At 38.1% G+C, this 25,603-nt stretch overlaps 2 protein-coding genes and 1 non-coding gene across 3 annotated transcripts; all 3 read right to left on the bottom strand.

The window, feature by feature from the left end:
* Positions 1 to 12,781: 12,781 nt before the first annotated feature.
* LOC124917582 (uncharacterized mitochondrial protein AtMg00860-like) lies at positions 12,782 to 13,465 on the bottom strand. Its single transcript, XM_047457978.1, has one exon. It carries the CDS (start codon positions 13,463 to 13,465, stop codon positions 12,782 to 12,784), a length of 684 nt encoding a protein of 227 aa, XP_047313934.1.
* A 551-nt stretch (positions 13,466 to 14,016) lies between these two features.
* Positions 14,017 to 15,187, bottom strand: LOC124917583. The gene is made up of 3 exons (XM_047457979.1): positions 14,803 to 15,187; positions 14,241 to 14,673; positions 14,017 to 14,155 (listed from the first exon to the last, which is right to left on the bottom strand). Exons 1-3 carry the CDS (start codon positions 15,185 to 15,187, stop codon positions 14,017 to 14,019), a joined length of 957 nt encoding a protein of 318 aa, XP_047313935.1.
* A 3,012-nt stretch (positions 15,188 to 18,199) lies between these two features.
* On the bottom strand, positions 18,200 to 18,355 carry LOC124917597. Its single transcript, XR_007097169.1, has one exon. It is a non-coding gene; the product is annotated as a 5.8S ribosomal RNA (ribosomal RNA).
* Positions 18,356 to 25,603: the final 7,248 nt, after the last annotated feature.

Below are 25,603 nucleotides of genomic sequence, written 5' to 3' on the forward strand. Positions count from 1 at the left end.
AAACCGGCCCTTGAATTGGCCATTTAAAAAGACTCTAAAGCATAACAAAAAACAGCAAGTAAAAAAAATAACAATTTGTTTTTGTATACAGTTTTATTTATTTATTTTATATATTTTTTTGAATGATTAGATTTAAGTATTTTTCATATATAAATGTATACTTATATGTTAATAAAGTTTTTTTTTGGATTTTTTATGCAATTTGGGATTCATTTGGATCACCATAAGTAAGTTAGAATAGGGTCATGTTGAAAAAAAGGCAATCTGTAAGTTTTAGCGACGTTTAGGACCTCTTGCACTTGAAGCTGACCCAGGACCGAGGATCCAGGACATAGGACCGAGCACCAGAAGACCAAGGATCGAGGATGGAGGACCGAGCTGCATTTATTTATTTATTTATTATATATTTATTTTATTTTCTGTTTTCTTTAGTCTTAAGGTTTGTTTGTTTGACATTTTTTTATTTTGCTTAGTTAAGAGTTTGTGGCTTGCTTGATCTTAGGTTAGAAAAATAAAATTAAACCCTAACTAAAATTGAACCTAGCCCAAGTTTAGACTTAGGATTTTTCTTAGACTTAGGACTTTTTTTTTGAATTTTTTTTAAAAAACCCAAAAAAAATAAAATAAAATTCTAGACCCTTTAAATAACTCTCTAATGTTCTTGAAAATTAATCTAGACTTAGGCCAATTAAATTTTGATTAATAATTTGTCTAGTTTTGATTTTTAGGATAACATTATGTGTAGATTATTTGCTTTAGTTTTTCTTTTGTCTTTGTTTATTCTTTCTTTTTTTTATATCTCATGCAAACTCTTTAAATGTTTAAAATGGAAAAATTCTAAGATGTAAAGCGTAAGAACTTTGAAAAAAGACCAAAATTAATTAGTAGAGACCTTAGGAGCGTTGTGGGACATAGCGTCTAAAAAACCCTTTACCACACGTAACCAAACGCCGAACTCACATCTCTTAATTTCCTAATTTTTGAAATTAGGTGGCGACTCTCTAGTCGTGAGAATGAATTAATATTGAAAAAAAGTTAAAGTAGGCCTATTACATACTTCCCATTAAAAAAACTCCCAATCTCTCCCAGATTCGATGGGAAGGTAAGATATAAAGTTGTCTATAATGCCTCATTTTTAAACTTCAATTTTTCAAATATTAAAATTAATTCCCCTCACGTTTTCAAAATAATTTTTTTTAAAGAGCTTCTTAGAATTTTCAAACTAGTCGATCAAAAAAATGTTTTTCAAAAATCGATCATAGACACACACGCTTTCTTACAAATTGCTTACTTGCTTACTGAGTTTTGTACATCAAGTGAGAGATATAATCAAAGTATTGTCTAGCTGAGTGATATTCTTAAACATACTGTAAGTTGAACAGAGTCTGTTTTGTTCAACAGTTAGCTAGAACCGAAACTGTATTTGATTCAAAGAAAAGTATAGTGAATCCTTCTGGTGGTTGGAAGAAGGGGTGACGTAGGAGAGTTTGCTCCGAACATCCATAAACAATCTGCTGTGTATTTTACATCCTGTCCTCTACTCTTCCATTGGTTCTTAGCTTCAAACCTGAGCAAACGTTTCCGCACTTGAATCGCTTCAAGTGTTTGCAAAGGTTTGTGAAGAATAGAAAGTGATATAAATCCCTACAGGATTTCTATCAAATTGTTTTTGCAAGAAGTTGCCATCAATAGTTTAACCCCCGTCTCTATTGATTACACCGATCCTATCAATTGGTATTAGAGCCCTATTTATATTCTCAAGTATCAAAGAACCTGAATCATGTCTATCATCAATGAGATCTTTTTGCTCTCGAAAGAAAAGTACGACTATTGGATGATGAGAATGCAAGCTCACTTGGCTGCTCTTTATTGTGATATGTGGAGTGTTATTACAAACGGTCCCATAAAGATTGCTAAGCTAAGCTGTGAGTGGACAACGGAAGATAAGATGACAAACAACTTGAATAACGTTGCCAAAGATATCATATATCAATCAATCAACATGAACATATTATGCGAGATCAAGTCCTGCTCCTCTACTAAAGATATTTGGGAGAAGTTGATTCAAATTTATGTCCGTAACGTTCAAAATAAGAAGAACCAAAAAGATCAGAAAGTTTTTATGTGTGCTGAAAATAAGTCCAAATGGGCCGATAACGATTCAAAGGATTCTCCTATTGAAAAGGATATAGAAGTCGTTACATGCTTGATGGCAGATGATCAATCCAAGGTAAATGATCTTTCCCTACAAGAATTTACCAACGATAAGTTAACTACTACACTAATGACATGGCCATTGAGTACAAGTAGTTATCAGATTCTTTTTATGAAATGAAAGCAAAATATGAGACCAATATTTCTTCTTCATACAAAATCTCTAAATCAAATGTTCTTGAAAAGAAAGTGGTCGAGATCTCGTATGAGAATGAGATGCTCAAGGAACAGATTCAAACTCTTTCTTCTGAAAACAAAAGGTTAAACTATATTGTTAGTGCTTGGACAAGGTCTGGAGAAGTTGTCAAATATCAGATTAGTCTGTTGAAACCTGATGGATCCAAATCTGGTTTAGTATTTGATAGCAATGACCCAAACCAGTCCTGTAAGAAGTTAAACTCAGCAACTGATAAGTTTAAGTCAATAAGCTTTGTCAAAGGGAGCCTAACTGACACTGAAACTGATCTAATTTATGAAGAGTTAGCATTAAAAGATGAAATAACTTATGTTTCAGCAAATATTAGTTCGTTGAAAATTAAGTTAGATGCAGCTAGCAAGTTAGGCAATCTAAAACCTAACAAGAAGTCAAAGATTTCTAAAATAAAATCATCTTCTAAAGCTAAGGGATCAGTGACTAGCATAAAGACGTTTGCTAAGTCAAAAACACATGCATTAATCACAAAACAAAATGTGAAATCCATCAAAATAACTCAAATATGGATTCCTAAAGGACTGATTGACCGAGGACCCAAGTGAATGTGGGTACCAAACGATTGTAAATAATGTTTTGTGTAGGTACATGCAAGTGATTTCCTAGAGGACTCTGTTTAGTATCTGGACAACAACTGTTCCAGACACATGACAGGAAACAAACGACTTCATACAGATATAGCAGATTGCTCAGGTCCTAAAATCACTTTTGGTGATAACAAGAAGGGTAAGACCATGGGTAAGGGTAAGATTATCCATGGTAATCTAACCATTAATGATGTCTTACTTGTTGACAATCTGTGTTATAACTTGATTAGCATTAGTCAACTATGTGATAACAGTTTGTCAGTTGATTTTCAGACTCATGCATGCCTATTTAAGGATCAACATGGTAATACTTTGCTAACTGGAAATAGAGTAGGAAACTCTTATAAAATGAACTGACAAAATGAGACTCCTGATCCTATGTGCATGACTGCGAAGAATGACCAGAAATGGTTATGGCATAAAATATTAAACCATCTGAATTTCAAAACTATCAACAACATCTGTTCACATAATTTAGTGTTTGGTTTACCTAAATTAAAGTTTTCTAAGGACAAGGTTTGTACTGCTTTCTAGTTAGGCAAACAGGGTAGATCATCGTTCAAAAGTAAAAGAAAATCTCAATCCAGCCGCTACTTAGAACTATTACACATGGATCTGCTTGGTCCAATTCCTGTAAAGAGCCTAGGAGGAATTAGATTTACCCTAATTGTCATTGATGATTTTTCACGATTTACATGGGTAGCATTTTTGCAATCAAAGGATAAAACTGCTAAAAATTTGATTAAGATCTTTAGAAGAATTCATGACCAGAAATCGTTAAGTATTGCTTGCATTAAAAGTGATTAGGGAGCTGAGTTGTCTAGTGCTAGAACTCCATAATAAAATGGCATTGCTGAGAGGAGAGTGAGGACACTGAAAGAAAAAGCGAGATCCATGCTTGCTGAATCAGATGTTCCTTAGACACCCTATGAACTATTTTACGGAAGAATTCCTATAGTGTCATACTTTAAAGTATTCAGGTGTAAATGCTTTATTCATAACAATGGAAAGGATTATCTGACAACTTTTGAAGTTAAATTAAATGCTGGATTCATGCTGGGATATTCATCAGTAAGCAAGGCTTACAGAGTATTTAACAACAGAACTCAAACCATTGAGGAATCCCTACATGTTGTTTTTGATGAGTCTGTTGAAAGCAATTTCATTGATCCCATCGACTATGCTAACAGATTAGAAGCGACAAGTCTTGAGTCTTTGTGTGAGGATGAATTTATAGCTAAACGGATTTCATTGTCTGATCCTATGGCTGATCCCGCCGAGATTTAACCAGACGTTCAAACTCCTGTTCAACAAGATGTTGAGAGTTCGGACGCAAAGCCATCTGGTTAGATGACTAATCCTTTAGGACCCAACTTCAGATGGAACAAGAATCATCCACCAGAATTGATCATCGGAAATCCTAACTATCCTCGTAGGACAAGACGTCAATTGATGGATGAAATGGCCAATTCTTCCTTTATTTCTCAAATTGAACCCAAAAAATTGGTGAAGTAGTGCTTGATCCAGATTGGATCAATGCTATGCAGGAAGAGTTAAACCAATTTGTGAGAAATAAAGTGTGACATCTAACTCTAAGACCAATTGATCAATCAGTTATTGGAACTAGATGGGTCTTTAGAAATAAGCTTAGTGAAGATGGCCTAGTTATTAGAAATAAAGCCCGATTGGTTTCTCAATGATACAGACAGAAGGAAGGCATCAACTTTGATGAGTCTTTTGCACCTGTAGCTAAACTTGAGGCAATTAGAATCTTCTTGGCTTATGCATCATTTAAAAATTTCAAAGTTTTTCAAATGGATGTGAAAAGTGCATTTTTAAATGGTAAACTAAATGAAGATGTTTATGTTGAGCAACCACCTGGTTTTATAGATCACACTTTACCAAGTCACGTTTTTAAACTTGACAAAGCTTTATATGGTTTGAAACAAGCTCCTAGAGCTTGGTATGACTCGTTGACTAAATTTTTGTTTGATCATGATTTCGTTATTGGAACTGTTGATAAAACACTGTTTAGCTTTACTAAAGATTCTCACATATTGCTTGTTCAAGTATACGTTGATGACATTATATTTGGATCAACTAACCCCAAATTGTGTGAGAAATTTGCCAAGCTGATGCATGACATATTTGAAATGATCATGATGGGAGAGTTAACCTTCTTTCTCGGCCTTCAAGTTCGTCAGCTGGAGAAATGAACATTCATCAATTAATCCAAATATACCAAAGAGTTTCTGAAGAAGTTCATGATGGAGAACTGCTCTGCTGCAGCTACTCCAATGAGCTCCTCCAGCAAACTAGACAAAGATGATGGTGGACAGGGTATAGATATCATTGCCTATAGATGTCTTATCGGATCCTTTCTCTATCTCACTACAAGTAGATTAGACATTCAATTTGATTTTGGTGTCTGTGGAAGATTCCAGGTTAATCCGAAACTCTCTCACTTTACTGCTGCTAAACGCATTCTTAAATATCTGAAGGGAACTCAAAATGTGGGACTATGGTATCCGAAGGATTCCAATTTCAATTTAACTAGCTTCTCAGATACAGACTATGCAGGGTGCAAAATCGATAGGAAAAGCACGAGTGGAACTTGTCAGTTCCTTGGAGATCGTCTAATCTCATGGTTCAGCAAGAAGTAAACATCGGTTGCCACGTCTACAGTTGAAGCTGAGTACCTTGCTGTAGGGAGTTGTTGCTCTCAGTTTTTGTGGGTTCAACAACAACTAAGGGACTATGGGATTGGGGCAGAAGAATCTCCAATTTTCTGCGACACCACAAGTGCTATAGCTTTCACCTACAATCCAGTTTTGCATTCTCAGACAAAACACATCGAAATCAGACATCATTTCATCCGAGAGCATGTTAGTTAAAAGTAGATTTGTCTTGAATACATTCCAACAGATCAAAAAACTGCAAACATTTTCACGAAGCCTCTACCCGAGAATAAGTTTTCTCACTTTAGAAATATATTAGGACTCTTTGATCTTGACTGATTTTATTATATGCATGAACTGAGGGGGAACTTATTGTTCAAATGTTACTGGACAGACAAGTAGACAAAGGTCTCAATACATCTAATGGATTAGTAATTTAAGAAGCACAACTACTTAGACATAAATTTGCTCAAGCAATTTTTATCTTCATTTGGATTCATGTCTTGGTTAATAACCTGCACCGTTAAATGCCTCCGTCTAAATAGATGTTTAGACGTTTATAAGACATGAGCAATTGGATGCTCACGTCTAACCAAACACACGTGTTACACGTGGTGTATATGCGTAATTAGACGTTCAAAGTCTAATAGACTTTTGACCGTCTACAAGACAAACATGATTAGACGTTGACGTCTAATAGACGTATATCCAAATTAGAAGTAAAGAATGTAGAAAGTAATTAGATGTCTAACTACTTATGTAATTAGACTGTTCATCTTCTGGCTATTAGGACAACTGTCCACTGTCATCGTATCTGTCCATGTACTTTTCCCGCCAAAAATAAAATAGTCACTTCTCAAATGAATTGAAGACATGTGTCTTTCAATTTTTAAAGAGTAACAAAAATTTCTGATGACTTTCCTCTACACGTCTATCATTAATAGATCTTTTTCATGATTAAAATTAATTGATAGTTGCGTCTCTTGGGAATAGGTTTCTTAAGTTTTTGACGGTTCATATAATCATAAAGTTAACAGTCACACGTTAACTTTCCTATATTTAAGAAACTGTCATACTCAAGGGTTTGAGTATCTCATTTCTGAATCCCCATTTCTCTCTCTAAGAAATCCTTCCTTTAGCATTCGAATACCTAAGTTCTTTCGTTCAACTTGCTAAAATGTCTTCTCTTTCTCCAAAATCTCTTCAAATAAATTTTAAATTTGTCTCCACGTTGGTGATTCCTGAAATGGTTTCAATGTTTGAGTCTCTAAAAGCTTCCGGACTAAAGTCATTTCTCCGTACCCACTACATCTTTCACGAACATGCAATTCTTGAATTCTTTGAAACTGGCGGATTTCATCATAACAAGTGCATCCGTGCAACCATTCTTGGTAAAAGCGTATGTTTTTTCTGAGGAAACATTTGCCATGTTCTTTCGGCTTCCAACTGAAGGGATCTATGTGTTTCTTCCCTCCTATGATGAAATCCTGTCCGAGATGAAAATAGCTTTCTCGGATAAATCGTTCGAAGGGCATGTCTTTCCGGTCGCCTCTCACGGAAAGAGTAACTGTCTGAAGATTGAGTATGCCCTACTCAACTACATAATTTCAAAATCCATTTTTGCTAAAGATTCGTCCTACATCTACTGCAACAAAGTTTTTGAAATAATGGTGGACATCACGAGAGGTGTAGCCATCAACTGGTCGAAACTCCTCTTCAATAATTTGGTGAAAATGATTTCTTCTTGTAAGAAGATTTATTTATACAATGCTCCTCTCAGCACGTTCCTCTATTGTCTCCTCTCTAAAGCCGGTCACGACTTTCACTTCAATCCTTCCAAAGTCCTGAACAACCAAAAGGTTCTCGACTATGTTCTACGGGTAGGTAGGTTTAGGTTGAAAAGAAGAAACCGGGCAACATATCTAGCTGAAAGGGCATACTAGATTTTCTTCCCCTAATGATGTTAAAAAGGGGGAAAGGGAAAAGATTAGCCTTAGAATTAGGCGGAAGAAAATATTTTTGATGTTTATAAATATTGTTGTTTTTGAATATTTTTGAAATTTTTTTCTAATGTTATGGATCTTTTGCTTTGAAAAATATGAATAGTCTTTTGCTATCTATTGCGATATGAAGTTTTGACTGTACTTATACATTTATAATCTTTTATTTAAGTTTTAACATCATCAAAAAGGGGGAAATTGTTGGGTCAAATTATTTTGACTAACGGTATTTTCATGATGAACTTGGGTAAAACTTAAATAAGAATGAAACTAAGCTGTCTAATTGTTTTTGTGCATGTGCATCGAATCATTCTTAGCTTGAAATAAGCTTATTAGACGTATTGGTTGTTAGACACGCTGTTAGTTAGACGTGTAGTCTAATAGATATGTAGTTAGACGTGCAGTCTAATAGATAAGTTGTTAGACCTATAGTCTAACAGATACATAGTTAGACGTGCAGTCTATCAAATATGTACTTAGACGTGCAGGTTAATAGATACGTAGTTAGACGTGCAGTCTAACAGATACGTAGTTAGACGTTCCGTCTAACAGATACGTAGTTAAACGTTCCGTCTAACAGATACGTAGTTAGACGTGTCGTCTAACAAATACGTAGTTAGACATGCAGTCTAACAGATACGTAGTTAGACGTGCAATCTAACAGATACGTAGTTAGACATGCAGTCTAACAGATACATAGTTAGACATGCAGTCTAACAAATACGTAGTTAGACGTCTAGACTAACAGATACGTAGTTAGACGTGCAGTCTAACAGATACGTAGTTAGACATAAAGTCTAACAGATACGTAGTTTTGACGTGTAGTCTAACAGATACGTAGTTGGACGTGTAGTTTAATAGTTGAAAGTTAAATGCAGAGAGTCTAACTCCTTCAGGCTAGTCTAAAGTGACTTGTAGTTAGACGTGCAATCTAACAGTTGAAAGTTAGATGTAGGGTGCCTAACTCCTTCAGACTAGTCTGAAGTGACCCGTAGTTTGACGTGTCGTCTAACTCCATTAGACTTGGCGGTCTAATGGATCCAACTATTAAATGCGGGTGTCTAACTTCATTAGACTTGACAATCTAATGGACAACGTCTAATGCCTTGCTTCAGTAGTTGCTTGAAGTCAGCATCCGTCTACCCACGATCAACTAGTTGTACGCTACTCCTGGTCCACTCATCCGTGCAGATTAATACGACAGCCAATTGCATCCAATGAATGAATGCCACATAAGTAAATATTCTTCCCATTATTTGTTCATTGCAGGACAATCCTAGAAGAATATTCAGCGCAGTACTAGATTGGTACGACCATAGAGTCTGCTGTACTCGTGTACTATGGAGGCTTTCCAATGGGTTCTTTCTACGTTTCAATACAAAAGATTCGATCGTTGGTACCTGCTCTCTATTTAAAGATCTTCAAGGACAATAGACGAATTGTTGGAAACACACGCTTTCTTACGAATTGCTTACTTACTTACTGAGTTTTGTACATCAAGTGAGAGATAAAATCAAAGTATTGTCTAGCTGAGTGATATTCTTAAACATAGTGTAAGTTGAACAGAGTCTATTCTGTTCAGCAATTAGCTAGCACCAAAACTGTATTTGATTCAAAGAAAAGTATAGTGAATCCTTCCGGTGGTTGGAAGAAGGGGTGACATAGGAGAGTTTGCTCCGAACCTCCATAAACAATCTGTTGTGTATTTTAGATTATATCCTCTACTCTTCCATTGGTTCTTAGCTTCAAACATGAGAAAACGTTTCCGCACTTGAATTGCTTTAAGAGTTTGCAAAGGTTTGTGAAACATAGAAAGTGATATAAATCCTTAACAGGATTTCTATCAAATCATTTTTGCAAGAAGTTGTCATCAATAGTTTGACCCCCGTCTCTATTGATTACACCGATCCTATCATAATGCAATGAAATAATATCATTCTTGTCCAAAGAGTAAGTTATGCAGAAACATGATCATTAAAAAGATGCATGTGAATTGTAAACGAATTTAATCAAGGTGAATGTACAGTCATAGCTTGAGCACATGAATTGATCCTAAACCCTACAGAGCTGAACCTGAAGGGAAGGATCCGTGACTTTTTGAGCACATGAAGGGTACTCTTCAGAGTCCATCTCTAAAGCCCACATTTCTGTTTGGACACATGTCTGTGTGGGTAGATATTCTGGGAGCTCATCTCTAGAACACAGTCCCATATAATAATAAAATTAACAATAATTTTTGGTATCAAACCACCATAGCTCATCTTGGTTGGCCATCATTCCATAAAATCCATCAATGCCTTATATGGTTTCACCATGATTATAAAAACAGAATATGCTTTCTAAAACAAAACCATGCAAGGAAAACTTGATCAGCCTTTGTAAACCAAGAACATGCAAGGCAGAACATATTATAATTTTGGAAAACCATGATATAAATCTATAAAAACGTCTCATACTTTGAAAGCATGATGATCAACCTTGTTTATCTTTAAAATCATGCACATGCAAATTCAAATCAAGCTTTAAGAATAACATGCATCAGTTATAGAAAATACATGAATAATATTGCATGTGTGGGTTTCTAAAGTGGGTTTTAAGAAAGATACTTGCCTTATATCCTTAAAGCTTCTAAGATTGATGGATCTTCAAGGGCTCTAAGATTGGCCGTTCTTCAAAGGCTTCTAAGCTTGCTGGTTCTATTTCGTTTTAGAGAGAGAAAATGGTATCACTAAGAGAATGACTCAATAGTGAGCCTTATATAGCCCAAGTCCTGATGGGGTGGGATGAACAAGTGTCAACCGATCCTAAATAAAATGCATGTATCTATATATTTTTGACATTTGGCTAATGCATGTGCTATGCATGGGTTATTTGAATAAAACCATGGGCTGTTTAACAAAACCATGGGTTGTTTAAATAAACCATGAGTTATAATATAAAACTATGGATAGTTTAAATAAACCATGGGTTGTTTAATTAAAACCATTGGAAGTTAATTAGACTATGAGCAAGAGTCAAATAATGAACAGGACTTGTCCAATGGAATCATGGGTCTCGGTCTAACGCAAGATTCTCGGTCCTAAGTCAACATAAGGGGTCTTAAGATAACATTCTAAGTCCTAAGACAACATATTCTGGGTCCTAAAGAAAATGTCTCGGTCTTAAATCAGATTTCACGGTCCTAAGGCATCCGTCTCGGTCTCATGTCTTGGATTTTTTGGAATTGTATTTCCTCGGTTGTGTAGAAAATTATACTAAGTTTTTGTCCTTGGCCAGGACCGAAGACCCTTGGTCCTAAAGTCATATTTGGGTGTCACAATTCTACCATACTAATAAAATTTTCAATCTCGAAATTAAACATACCAAATAATTGGGGATAATCACGTTGAATGTTCTGCTCTACTCCCCATGTTGCTTCATCACTTGAATGGTTGCTCCAAAGGACCTTAACCATTTTGATCTTCTTGTTCCTCAACTTTCTAATTTGTGTAGCAATAATCTGTGTTGGGACCTCTTCATAAGCCAGATATGGAACCCACTGCACTTCTTCATGATGAATGACATGGGTTGGATTGAGAATATATTTCATGAAGTTGGACACATGAAACACATTATGAATTGTATCCAAACTTGGAGGAAGAGCTAGTCTATAAACCACATTACAGACCTCTTCAAGGATCTCAAAGGGACCAATATATCTGGGATTTAACTTGTCTTTCTTCCCAAATCTAACGATTCCTTTGCAAGGAGAAACCTTGAGGAAAACGTGGTCGCCTCTATCAAACTTCAGGTCGCGCCGCTTTTTGTCTACATAACTTTTCTATCGACTTTGAGCTGTTAATAACCTTTCCTTGATCTTTCTTACAAGTTCCACGGTATTAGCTACTAATTTTGGCCCAATGAAAACACGCTCACCCACTTCATCCCAATGCAAGGGAGTCCTACACTTCTTCCCATACAAAGCTTCAAAGGGTGCCATACTAATTGAAGTCTGAAAACTGTTGTTGTAAGCAAACTCAATCAAAGGTATCATTGGCTCCCAATTGCCTCCACAATCGATTAAACAAGCTCTCAATAAATCTTCTAAAATCTGGATCACGTGCTCAGAATGACCATCTGTTTGAGGATGAAAGGAAGTACTGAATGCTAACTTGGTGCCTAGACCCTTGTGCAATTTTTCCTAGAAATGCGAAGTGAAACGTGGATCATGATCTGATACGATTCTTGATGGAACTCCATGTATCCGAACGATTTCTTGTAGGTATAACTCTGCATATTGGATCATTGCGAAAGTTGTTTTAATTGGCAGAAAGTGATCTGACTTTGTGAGACGATCCACTATGACCCATATTGCATTCATCTTACGAAGGGTCACGGGTAAGCCAACAATGAAATCCATAGATATATCATCCCATTTTGAAACAGGTATGGGCAATGGGAATAGAAAATTAGAAGGCTTTTGATGCTCAATTTTCACTTGCTGGCAGGTTAGGCATTCACTCACATACTTCATGATGTCCTTCTTCATTCCTGGTCACAAGTATAACATCTACAGATCTTTAAACATCTTGGTACTACCTAGATGAACAGAGTATGAAGTGGAATGTGCCTCAGCTAATACTTCTTGTCTTAATGAGTCAACAAATGGTACCCATAAAAGATTATTTTAATAGACCATGTTGTTCTTAGTTGTATACAAAAAGGTGTATTTCTTTTCATCCCTTTGCCTCCAAAGAGTTAGTTGTGGATCTTGAGCTTGACCCAACCGAATTCTATCAATAAGATCTGGAACAATAGCCAAAGTTTCTAGAATACACTATTGCTTTGGCTCTATCACTTCCAGGTTCAGCCTTTCAAATTCCAGAACTAAGTTTGGTTGTGAAGTAATCTGATTTAGCGTACTTGACTTACGGCTTAACGGGTCTGCTACCACATTAGCTTTACCTGGTTGATAAAAATTTCGCAATCGTAGTCTTTAACCAACTCTAGCCAGCGTCTTTGTCTCATGTTAAAATCCTTTTGATTGAACAGATACTTCAAGATTTGATGATCTGTGAAGATCTGGCACTTTTCTCCATAAAGATAATGCCTCTAGATCTTCAAATAGAACACAACTGCTACTAATTCCAAGTCATGCGTGGGATAATTCTTTTCGTGGGTCTTGAGTTGCCTTGAAGCATTTGCTACAACATTTCCATTCTTCATAAACACAGCCCCCAAGCCATGCTTTGAGGCATCAGTGAACACAGTAAAATTTTCTACTTCATCTGGAATTGTGAGAATAGGAGTTGTTATCAAACTGTTTTTCAATGTTTCAAAGCTGTCTGCGCACTCCTCAGTCCAAACGAACTTGTGATCTTTTCGGGTCAAGGTAGTAAGAGGCAAGGTGATCTTGGAGAATCCCTTGATGAACCTTCTATAATAGCCGGCCAAACCCAGAAAACTTCTCACCTCAATCACACTAACGGGTGCACCCCATCCCTTTACTACTTCTACATTCGCAGGATCAACCTCAATGCCCCTAGGTGAAATAATATGACCCAAGAATGCTATTTGACTCAGCCAAAATTCACACTTGCTTAGATTTGCGAAAAGTTGGTTCTTCTTTAGCACTTGCAAAAAAAAATCCAAATGTTGTGCATGATCTTCTTCTGTTCGAGAGTAGATCAGAATGTCGTTGATAAAGACCATCACAAACTGATCTAAATAAGGGTGAAATACTCTATTCATCAACTCCATAAAAACAGCTGGTGCGTTAGTTAACCCAAAAGGCATCACTAGAAACTCGTAGTGCCTATAACGAATTCTGAATGTTGTCTTCTTCACGTCTTCATCCTTGACATGAATTTGATGGTAGCCTTATCTTAAATCTATCTTGGAGAAGACTGAAGCACCTTTTAATTGGTCGAATAGATCATCGATTTTAGGTAGAGGATATTTGTTCTGGATTGTTACTTTGTTCAACTCACGATTATCAATACAAAGACGTTGGGATCCATCATTCTTCTTCACAAGTAGCACTGGTGCCCCCCCCATGGAGACACACTTGGGCGGATAAAACCCTTACTCAAATAGTCTTCTAGTTGATCTTTCAACTCCTTCAACTCCATGGGTGTTAACCTATAAGGTGCCTTTGAAATTGGAAGTGTTCCCTTCTTCAACGTGATGCCAAACTCTACCTCTCTTAATGGTGGTAAACCATTGATGTCTTCAGGAAACACACCAGGAAAGTCTCTTACAACTTTGATGTCCTCTAATCTTGGTAGTTGAACTCCTAGCATAGTATAAGAAGTAGCCAACACTATTCGAACCCCTGATTGAAGTGGCTATTGAGCTTTATAAGAAGGATTGGGTGGAGGTGTTGCTCTAAACTGGAATGTTCTCCCATCTTGATCAGTTAAAGATACTGTCTTTTTCTTACAGTCGATTTGATCCTCATGATGAGTTAGCCAGTCCATTCCTAAACTGACATCAAAACCAGCCATTTTTACTATCACAAGATTTACTAGCATCTTGTACTTTTGGATATGTCTTACAGGCCCTAACATACTTATTAATGTTTAAACTCATGCCTGATGGTAGAGAAATACTATACAAAGTCTTAGTTTCATCAGGTCTCAAACCAGATTTTTGAACAAAGTTGGCAGAAACAAAAGAGTGTGTTGAACCAGTATCAATTAAAGTATTAGATAAGGTGTTGGCAATTCGAAGATTACCCGTAATGATGGTGGAATCCGGGTTTACTTCTTCTTGATTCATTACAAACACTCTACCTGGAACAATGGCCTTCTTCTGTGGACAATCACGTAAAAGATTCCCTTGTTTCTTGCAGTTATAACAGAAGTTGGTCCCATACAAGTATTCTCCTTGGTGAAACTGGCCACATTGAGTACAGACTGGGTTTGACATAACTGGAGCTTTGGCCAAAACTGCTGGCTTAGCAGACTGTATCTTCTTTTGTTGATTTTGTTGTTGTTGTGGCCCTTGATAATATTGACCCTGGTATGAATTCCTTGTCTGCTGTTGGGGTGCATATTAATTAACAGACTGCCGGAAAGGCCTTTTAGAGTTGGGTCCTTGCAAATCCCTTCCAGCATAGCTGTTTCTCTTACCTTGGGACTCCTTTATAATGTCAGCGTTGTCATTTTTTTCCATCAGCGCCTTCTCAATTGTTTCTCTTATAGTGGTCGCTCCATTAAGACGCACGTCCCTCCTGATAGTAGCATTGAGCCCCTCCATAAAATGGTTAAGATCCATGGCAGCACTCCCAAGGATCATGGGAGCAAAATATCGTCCCCTCTCAAACCTCTTCACATAGTCATCCATAATAGCGTCACCTTGTCTGATTTCCAGAAACTCACGGGCCAACTTGTTTCTAGTGTTATGGGTGAAATATTTACCATAAAAGGTGTCCTTGAATTCTTCCCAGGATATAGTAGAACGGTCTACATCAGACTTTTCTCCTTGCCACCATATGCGAGCATCGTCTCTAAACATAAAAGTTGTGCACCGCACCCTATCCCCATTATTGATTTGCATGAAATCAAAGATTGTTTATAGGGACTGGATCCATTCCTCAGCAATCAGCTGGATTGAAGTCCATGAATTGTTTGTATATCGGCTGCTGCCCTCCATCAATATTGTTGTTGCTACCTTAGTTGTTATTATTGTTCATATTGGCATGAAACATTTCCCACATTTGCTCTCTTTGGATTCGGTTCTGATCCCTCAATGCCTCTACCAGCCCTATTAAAACATCATCCCTGGCTGGTTCGTTTGAAGAAGTTGCAACATTCGTCCTAGTCCCTCTTCTCATGGCTCTAATAGAAATAAAACTACCTCTTAATAAAAACTTATCATTTTATAAGAATGCATAAGCTGGGTTGCAGCCCTATCTCATTACTGTATTGGCAGTACTCATTTAATTATAATAATAACAAATTTATGATGCAAGTTATCAAATAACTTACAGAATTTGAAGAAGAGCTCTTGGAGGTGCAACCGCAAGCGCATGAGTGTGGGAGTACAAAGGATTGGGACCATTGCTCTGATACCAAATGAAACATCCCTAAATCTAAATTACATGTCTAGTATAGAGATGATGGAACCTAAGCATGCATGAACATATAAAATACCATAAACTATCACATAAGCGGAAGCTAAAAGGTGGATTCATCATTTAAAGAGATGTTACAAACATAGGCACTTGATGCTAAAAGATACCATAAAATATTAAGTTCTTTACTACAAAAAGGTCCAGCAGTTTTGAAAAATTACATAGTACTTAGTCTGTTTTAAAACAAAATGCAGTCATACACCAAAAGTTCACAAAAATACACCAAAAATAATCAGCTACCTCCTTCTACACTAAATCCTCCAAGTTGCTTTCACTCCAAGGATTCTCTCCAGCTACCATATAAATCTAAGGAAGAGTACCTACACCACACAAGCATAGTGAGTCTAATGACTCGACAAACATTTAAAGGATTTCAAAACAATGCAAAAAAATAATATCATTCTTGTCCAAAGAGTAAGTTATGCAGAAACATGATTATTAAAAAGATGCATATGAGTTGTAAACGAATTTAATTAAGGTGAATGTACAATCATAGCTTGAGCACATGAATTGACCCTAAAACCTTTAGAGCTGAACTTAAAGGGAAGGATCCGTGACTATTTGAGCACATGATTGGAAGGGTACTCTTCGGAGTCCATCTCTAAAGCCCACATTCCTGTTTGGACACATGTCTGTGTGGGTAGATAATTTGGGAGTTCGTCTCCAGAACTCAGTCCCATATAATAATAAAATTAACCATAATTTTTGGAATCAAACCACCAGAGCTCATCTTGGTTGGCCATCATCCCATAAAATCCATGAATGCCTTATATTGTTTAACCATGATTATAAAAACAAAATATGCTTTGTAAAACAGAACCATGCAAGGAAAACTAGATCAGCCTTTGTAAACCAAGAATATGCAAGGCTAAACATATTATTATTTTGGAAAACCATGATATAAATCCATAAAACGTCTCATACTATGAAAGCATGATGATCAACCTTGTTTATTATTAAAATCATGCACATGCAAATTCAAATCAAGCTTTAAGAACAACATGCATGAGTTATAGAAAGTACATGAATAATATTGCATGTGTGGGTTTCTAAAGTGGGTTTTAAGAAAGATACTTGCCTTATATCCTTAAAGCTGCTAAGATTGATGGATCTTCAAGGGCTCTAAGATTAGATGTTCTTCAAAGACTTCTAAGCTTGATGGTTCTATTTTGTTTTAGAGAGGGAAAATGGCATCACTAAGAGAATGACTCAATAGTGAGCCTTATATAGCCCAAGTCCTGGTAGGGTGGGATGGACAAGTGTCAACCGATCCTAAATAACATGCATGTATCTATATATTTTTGACATTTGGGTAATGCATGTGCTATGTATGGGTTGTTTGAATAAAACCATGGGTTGCTTAACAAAACCATGGGTTGTTTAAATAAACCATGAGTTGGAATATAAAACTATGGGTAGTTTAAATAAAACTATGGGTTGTTTAATTAAAACCATGGGAAGTTAATTAGACTATGAGAAAGAGTCAAATAATGAACAGGACTTGTCCAATGGAATCATGGGTCTCGGTCTATGGCAAGATTCTCGGTCCTAACTCAATATTCTGGGTCTTAAGATAACATTATGCGTCCTAAGACAACACATTCTGGGTCCTAATGAAAATGATTCGGTCTTAAATCAAATTACACGGTCATAAGGCATCTATCTCGGTCCCATGTCTTGGATTTTTTGGAATCATATTTCCATGGTCGTGTATAAAATTATACTAAGTCTTTGGCCTTGGCCAGGACCGAAGACCCTCGGTCCTAAATTGATATTTGGGTGTCACACTTTGACTTTCTTTTCAAAGTACTTTTCATCTTTCCCTCGCGGTACTTGTTTGCTATCGGTCTCTCGTCAATATTTAGCCTTGGACATAATTTACCACCCGATTGGGGATGCATTCTCAAACAACCCGACTCGATGACAGCGCCTCGTTGTACGACAGGGTCCGGACACGACGAGGCTCTCGCCCTCTATGGCGTCCCCTTCCAGGGGACTTGGGTCCGGTCTGCCGCCGAGGACGCTTCTCTAGACTACAATTCGAACGACGAAGCCGTTAGATTTTCAAGCTGGGCTGATCCCGATTCCCTCGTTGTTACTAAGGGAATCCTTGTTAGTTTCTTTTCCTCCTCTTATTGATATGCTCAAACACAGCGGATAAACCCGCCTGACCTGGGGTCGCAGTCGATGCACCATAAAAGAAGCACCAAGGGTCAATAAATCCAAAAGAAGTAACACGGGATCGAAATAGTTTCTCAACCGTGTGTCCTATCATATGGACTTCTATTTCGGCCAACTGCTCCATAAATATGCACAGGAGGCCAATATACGTCCCATAACACACATCCCCTCCAAAGAAAATAAAATGAGAGGAAATGGTGCGACACGAAGTGAGACGCCCAAGCAAAGGTGCCCTCAACCCAATGGATTTAGGCGCAACTTGCGTTCAAAAACTCGATGGTTCACGGGATTCTGCAATTCACACAAAGTATCGCATTTTTATATGTTCTTCATCGATGCGAGAGCCGAGATATCCGTTGTCGAGAGTCATTATTTTTATGGAAAACTAACACCAACACATATTCATAAATAAACGGGTTTAGAATGGGAAGTCTTTTTAACATTCATTGGCGGTTTATGCCGGAGTTTTGTTTATGAGTTGGGGGAACATATAATCTACCCAAAAGAGGATACAAAACATGCACCCCAATTACATGAAAGGAATAAACTGACCAAGGTCAATCATAACCCATTTTTTTAACATGTTCTCTAGTTATTTGAAATAGTTTTTGACAATGATCCTTTCGCAGGTTCACCTACGGAAAACTTGTTACAACTTCTCCTTCCTCTAAATGATCAGGTTCAGTGGATTTCTCGTGACACCACAGGCGGCGAACCGTCCAATTCGCCGCGATCCGAACACTTCACCAGACCATTCAATCGGTATGAGCGACGGGTGGTGTGTACAAAGGGTAGGGACGTAGTCAACGCGAGCTGATGACTCGCGCTTACTAAGAATTCCTCGTTGAAGACCAACAATTTCAATGATCTATCCCCATCACAATGAAATTTATAAGATTACCCGGGCCTGTCGGCCAAGGCTATAGACTCGTTGAATACATCAGTGTAGAGCGCGTGTGACCTAGAACATCTAAGGGCATCACAAACCTATTATTGCCTCAAACTTCCGTGGCCTAAAATGCCATAGTCCCTCTAAGAAGCTAGCTTTAGAGGGGCACCTCCGCATAACTATTTAGCAGGCTGAGGTCTTGTTCATTAACGGAATTAACCAGACAAATCGCTCCACCAACTAAGAACGGCCAAGCACCACCACCCATAGAATCAAGAAAGAGCTTTAAGTCTGTCAATCCTTATTATGTCTGGACCTTGTAAGTTTCCCCGTGTTGAGTCAAATTAAGCCGCAGGCTCCACTCCTGATGGTGCCCTTCTGTCCATTCCTTTAAGTTTCAACTTTGCGACCACACTCCCCCGGAACCCAAAGACTTTGATTTTTTATAAGGTGTCAGCGGAGTCCTAAAATATCATTCGCTGATCCCTGGTCGACATCGTTTATGGTTGAGACTAGGATGGTATCTGATCGTCTTCGAGCCCCCAACTTTCATTCTTAATTAATGAAAACATCCTTGGCAAATGCTTTCGCAGTTGTTCGTCTTTCATAAATCCAAGAATTTCACCTCTGACTATGAAATACGAATACCCCCGACTGTCCCTGTAAATCATTACTCTATTCCCGAAGGCCAACATAATAAGATCAAAATCTTATACTATTATCGCATGCTAATATGTTAGATAAAATTAGATCGGTTAAATAGAACTTAACAAAAACAAATCTCTTGTGCAGGAAAAGTCAAGCTACTCAACCGGTCAAGCAATCCAACCGAACAAAAACCTGACCGAACAAGAAGACAAGACCGGTCAAATCAGAAGGCCAAAATCATTGAACATTCGACCAATCTGAAGTTATGGAAAAACCGGAAGTCAGCCGGTTAACATAAACAACCGACCAGTACAAATAGATACTTCGAGTATCTATTGAGGATGATACCGAAGGGACAGACTTTAGTATTTCCATATTCATAAAAGTCTGAAGACAGTATGCAGGCTACAGAAGATCGTCCGACAAGATCTTTCCACTCCAGGATAAATTAGAGGCGCAATCCTCCAGGTACAGGCAACAGTCCAATCGACAGTTGCCATATTGAGTAAAAGACAAACCTAGCCGGTTTGACCTATACACTGGAAGTCTAGACCGCCAGGTCTGCAGCCTAGACCGCCATGTCTGAATTACTGAACCTCTGCTCATCCAATCAGATTCAAGGAAATGAAATGTGACTGTTGGCACATTTCACCTATAAAAGAAGGAGCTGAAGAGGAATAAATGCAGCACCAGAAACAAGTCAAAAACGTTTACCAGTCCTACCAACTACAAGCTCTAAGATTTATTGCAAGTTTATTTCTCTACAAGGTTTAGAGCTTAAGTGTTTATTTGAAGAGTGATTACAATTTCGGTTAAAATTGTACGAGTGTTATCGAGCAGAAAATAAGTCTCGATCGGATTGTGTTTGTGTATTCCTTAGTGAATATATTTCTCGCGGTTTTGAGAGAAAGGGGTGACGTAAGAGTTTATCTCCGAACATTCATAAAATCCTGCCTTCTAATTTACTTTCTGCCGGTCTTGTGCTCTAACCGACTCTGCCTAACCCAACTTACTGAATCCCAAAACCGACTCAGCGATCCAAAACCGACCTCATCTAAATCCGGTTCTGTCCATCTAGTGTGTGTGCTGCTTCAACCTGAAACAAACCACTTCCGCACTTGAACTAGGTTCAAGGGTTTGTGACAGTTTGTGTAGTATTAAAACCCGGTGTTAATCTCTAACAGGATTAATCACCAACCTTTGAGTAAGACGCGCTAACCGGCCAGACCCCGGTACGCCAGCCGCGACCTAGATCCTAACAATTGGTATCAGAGCAGTTAGTTTCAATACTCAAGCAAGCATGTCGTTTGATAGGCCCCCAATGCTAGAAGGTGACGACTTTGCCAACTGGAAGGCACGCATGCACCTGCATTTAATCACCATGGATGACGAGATGCAGTTCATCCTGACCGAAGGACCGATAAAGATTGATAAAGACAGAAAAGACTGGACAGCTGAAGACAGGAGAAGAAACAATCTGGACAACCATGCCAAAAACCGCATCTCTAACGGTTTGGATAGAAATACGTTTTGCAAGGTCCGAGATTACAAAACCGCAAAGGAAATATGGGAAGCGGTGATTCAAATTCATGAGGGAAATGAAAGAACCAAGGAAAACAAGATAATGGTGGCTACCCAGAAGTTTGAAAACATCAAGATGAAACCAGGAGAAACAATGAGAGAATATAGTGACCAGTTCACAGATGTGATAGACGAGCTATCAACTCTTGGCAAAAAGTATGACAACAAGGAAGTCATCATGAAAGTGCTAAGATCTCTTCCAAGTGCATGGGATATAAAGACAATGGTGATGAGGGAATCAAATTGTCTAAGCAAGATGAATCTACACGATGTATTCGAAGATCTTAAGGCATATGAGTTTGAAATGAGATCTAGGACTGAAGATGAAGTCTCAACCTCAACCTCAACTAGAGCATTGGTCACATCCACAGAACCGGTTGTCCCTGCACCGATCAGAACCGTTGAACAGTTCACCGAGGATTCCATGGCAATGCTTGCACAGAAATTTGGCCGATTCATGAAGAGAAGCCAACCGACAAACAACAACAACTATAACTACAGTGATAAATCTAATGTTAGATGTTATAACTGCAACTGTTTGGGACATTTCAGGTGGGAATGTAGAAACCAAGGCGGGATGACCGGAAACCGGACGATCAGAATCACCGAAATAACTATCAACAAACCGGTGAAGGAAGTGAAGTTCAGAAAGCACTGATAGCCGCTGATGGAGGAAGCTTATGGGCTCACAATGACAGTGATGATGAACTCACATGCCTCATGGCAAACGAGGAACATGTATTCGACTCTCCCTGTGTTGAATTTACTAAAGATGAATTATTCAATGCACTAAATGATATGGTAGCAGAATATAAGAACCTATTAACATTAATACCTACCCAACTGAACTTTAGAACCGACCCCATAGCACCTACCTTGACCGAACCAAAAATCATTCAACCTGATAGAATCCTGCAAACCGAGACAACGTCGGAACTATCCTCTGAGACCAAACAGTTCGAGTAATCAGTCCAAGAGCTGACCGAAGAGGATGAGGCCCGAATCCAGTATCGAATAGCCGCATGGAAAAGATCCAGTGACATGGTGAACCAGATGTCTAAGTACAAAAGACATCCCAAATGCAAATTTGGTGTTGGGTACAAAGACAACGAATCCACCAACCGGAACCATCTAGACAAAATAAAGCTTACAAAAGGCAACCTTCCCTTCGTAAAGTTTGTCAAGAGTTCTTTAACCGACGATGAGGAACTAAGTGCCTCATATCCGGAAGACAAACTAATCTATGTAAGTCCAACTAACTCCGAAAAATGGCTTCACCCTGAGAAAAGGATAATCAACCGACCCAAAGGTGAGAAAGCCGAACCACATAGGTTAAACCAAAGACCACCTCTGAATAAGGCACCTTTAGGAAAGCAGTAAGACTCCAAACCGAGTGCAGGAAAACTAGTTAGAACCATGACCGGGAAAGTTGTCCGACTTATTAAAGTCTGGATACCTAAGGGACTAATCGCTTGTGGACCCAAGTAAATGTGGGTACCAAATAGTTGTAAATTTGTATATTTTGCAGGATATGAAGAAACGGCTAGGAAACTCTGAGTGGTATCTAGATAGCGGCTGCTCTAGACACATGACTGGAAACAACAATCTTCTAACTGACATCAGAATAGAAACCGGTGCAATGATTACCTTCGGTGATAATTCAAAAGGTAGAACTGTGGGCAAGGGTAAGATTGTCCATGGTAACTTAACAATTGATAATGTACTCTTAGTTGAAAACCTGCATTTTAACCTGTTAAGCATTAGTCAAATGTGTGATGCTGGATTACATTGTAGAATTCCTTAAACATGCATGCTTAGTTAAAAATTCTAAGGTATCATACTGCTAACCGGAAATAGGTTAGGAAATATATACAAAGTAGATTGGAAAAATAATGTAGAATACCCTATTTGCATGGTGGCAAAAACCGATCAAACCTGGCTGTGGCATAAAAGGTTGAACCACTTAAACCTGAAAACTTTAAACTATATTCGCGGTAAAAAGCTAGTTGAAGGAATTCCTGATATAGTATTCAATAAGGATAAGGTCTGTTGAGCTTGTCAAATGGGTAAACAAACTAAGTCAACCTTCAAGAGTAAATGACACATTCAATCTAACCGATGCTTAGATCTTCTTCACATGGACTTATTTGGAACGATTAAGGTCGTCAGCCTAGGAGGTATGCTTTATACTATGGTAGTTGTTGATGATTATTCTAGGTATACATGGGTAATATTCTTGACATCCAAACGTGAAACCGCATCAAATTTGATTACACTGCTTAAACGTTTACAAAATGAAAAATCAACACGCATTAATAGAATTAGGAGTGATAGAGGAACCGAATTTACAAATAGTACTCTAAATGCATTCCTCGATGAATCCGGTATTAGACACGAATTGTCTAGTGCTAGGACTCCTCAACAGAACGGCCTGACTGAGAGAAGAAACCGAACTCTCAAGGAAGTCGCACGGTCCATGATAGCCGATTCGGGTATTGCCCAGAAATTCTGGGCTGAGGCTATCAATACTGCATGTCACACACAAAACTGGTCTCTGATTAACAAGTTTCACAACAAAACACCGTATGAAGTATACTTTGATAGGATTCCTAACCTTAAATATCTTAAGATTTTCGGTTGTAAATGTTACATTCACATAAATGGCAAAACTTACCTATCCGCTTTTGATGCAAAATCCGATATTGGGATCATGTTAGGTTACTCAGTAGTTAGTAAAGCTTATAGAGTGTACAATACTAGAACTTTAACCGTGGAGGAATCATTTCATGTCGTTTTCGATGAATCGGTTGAAAGCAATACTACATCATCCTTTGATCTACACAACAGATTGGAAAACAACAATATCCACTTTGATAGTGAAGATGAGATTCCATCTTTTAGACGGTTTGTCCATGACCAAATGGGTAATGATGAAACCCAGCCGGATCAAGCTGTCACACGGCAGGAAGCTGACACCTCGGTTCAAACTGAGGAAATCGGTCGGTCTGATACTCTTGTTCAGCCTACCGATATGTCTAGCCTTGATCAAGTAAACGGTGATTTGGTAGACACTCCTGAACCGAATCTCAAAAGGAACACAAATCATCCTCTTGAGCTAATTATAGGTGATCTTTCAGAACCCGTTCGAACTAGGCGAAAAATCATGGAGGAATACTTTAATTCCGCTTTTATATCCCAGATTGAGCCGAAAAGAGTGGATGAAGCATTGTCAGATCCGGATTGGATCTTGGGAATGCAAGAAGAGTTAAACCAGTTTGAGAGTAACAAAGTTTGGTACCTAGTCCCTAGACCGAAAGATCAATCGGTCATAGGAACAAGATGGGTATTTAGAAATAAACTCAATGAAGACGGTTTGGTCACGAGGAACAAAGCCAGATTAGTGGCACAAGGATACAAACAGGAAAAGGGCATTGATTTTGAAGAATCATTTGCCCCTGTAGCTAGGATTGAAGCCATTAGGATTTTTCTGGCTTTTGCTGCTTTCAAAAATTTTAAAGTTTTTTCAAATGGATGTCAAAAGTGCATTTTGAATGATGAACTACGTGAAGAAGTATATGTTGAACAACCACCCAGTTTCAAAAATGTTGACCTACCTAATCATGTATACCGCTTAAACAAAGCATTGTACGGTTTAAAGCAGGCTCCTAGAGCTTGGTATGATACACTAACCGCATTTTTGTTAAAACATGATTTCACCATCGATTCGGTGGACAAAACACTATTTAAATTTGAGAAAAAAGAACATATCCTACTTGTTCAAATATATGTAGATGATATCATCTTCGGATCAACCGATCCTAAGCTATGTCAAAAATTCTCAACATTGATGACTAACAAATTTGAGATGAGTATGATGGGAGAATTAAGCTTCTTCCTAGGCCTTCAGGTTAAGCAACTCGATGGAGAAACTTTCATCAGTCAACCTAAATACACAAAGGAACTTCTAAAGAAATTTGGGATGGATACATGCTCCTCAGCCGCTACCCCAATGAGCTCATCGATCAAATTGGACAAGGATGATGACGGTCAGGCAGTAGACCTGACAGCTTACCGAGTAATCATCGGTTCTCTCCTATACCTGACAGCAAGTAGACCGGATATACTATTTGCGGTCGGTGTGTGTGGAAGATTCCAGACTAATCCAAAACAGTCTCACTACACAGCCGCAAAGCGAATCTTGAAATACCTAAAGGGAACCCCTGAAGTTAGTCTGTGGTATCCAAAAGACTCGTCCTTCAACCTCACAAGTTACTCAGATGCAGTGCATGTTGTAAAGTTGACAGAAAAAGTACCAGCGGAACATGCCAATTCCTAGGTGATCGACTTGTTTCATGGCACAGTAAGAAACAGACATCGGTTGCCACGTCAACCGCAGAAGCTGAATATCTGGCAGCCGGAAGTTGCTGTTCACAACTGAAGGATTTCGGTATCACAAATGAAGAGTCCCCAATATTCTGTGATAACACAAGTGCCATAG

The sequence above is a fragment of the Impatiens glandulifera genome, unplaced genomic scaffold (assembly GCF_907164915.1).
Source record: "Impatiens glandulifera unplaced genomic scaffold, dImpGla2.1, whole genome shotgun sequence".
In the NCBI taxonomy this organism is placed as follows: Eukaryota; Viridiplantae; Streptophyta; class Magnoliopsida; order Ericales; family Balsaminaceae; genus Impatiens; species Impatiens glandulifera.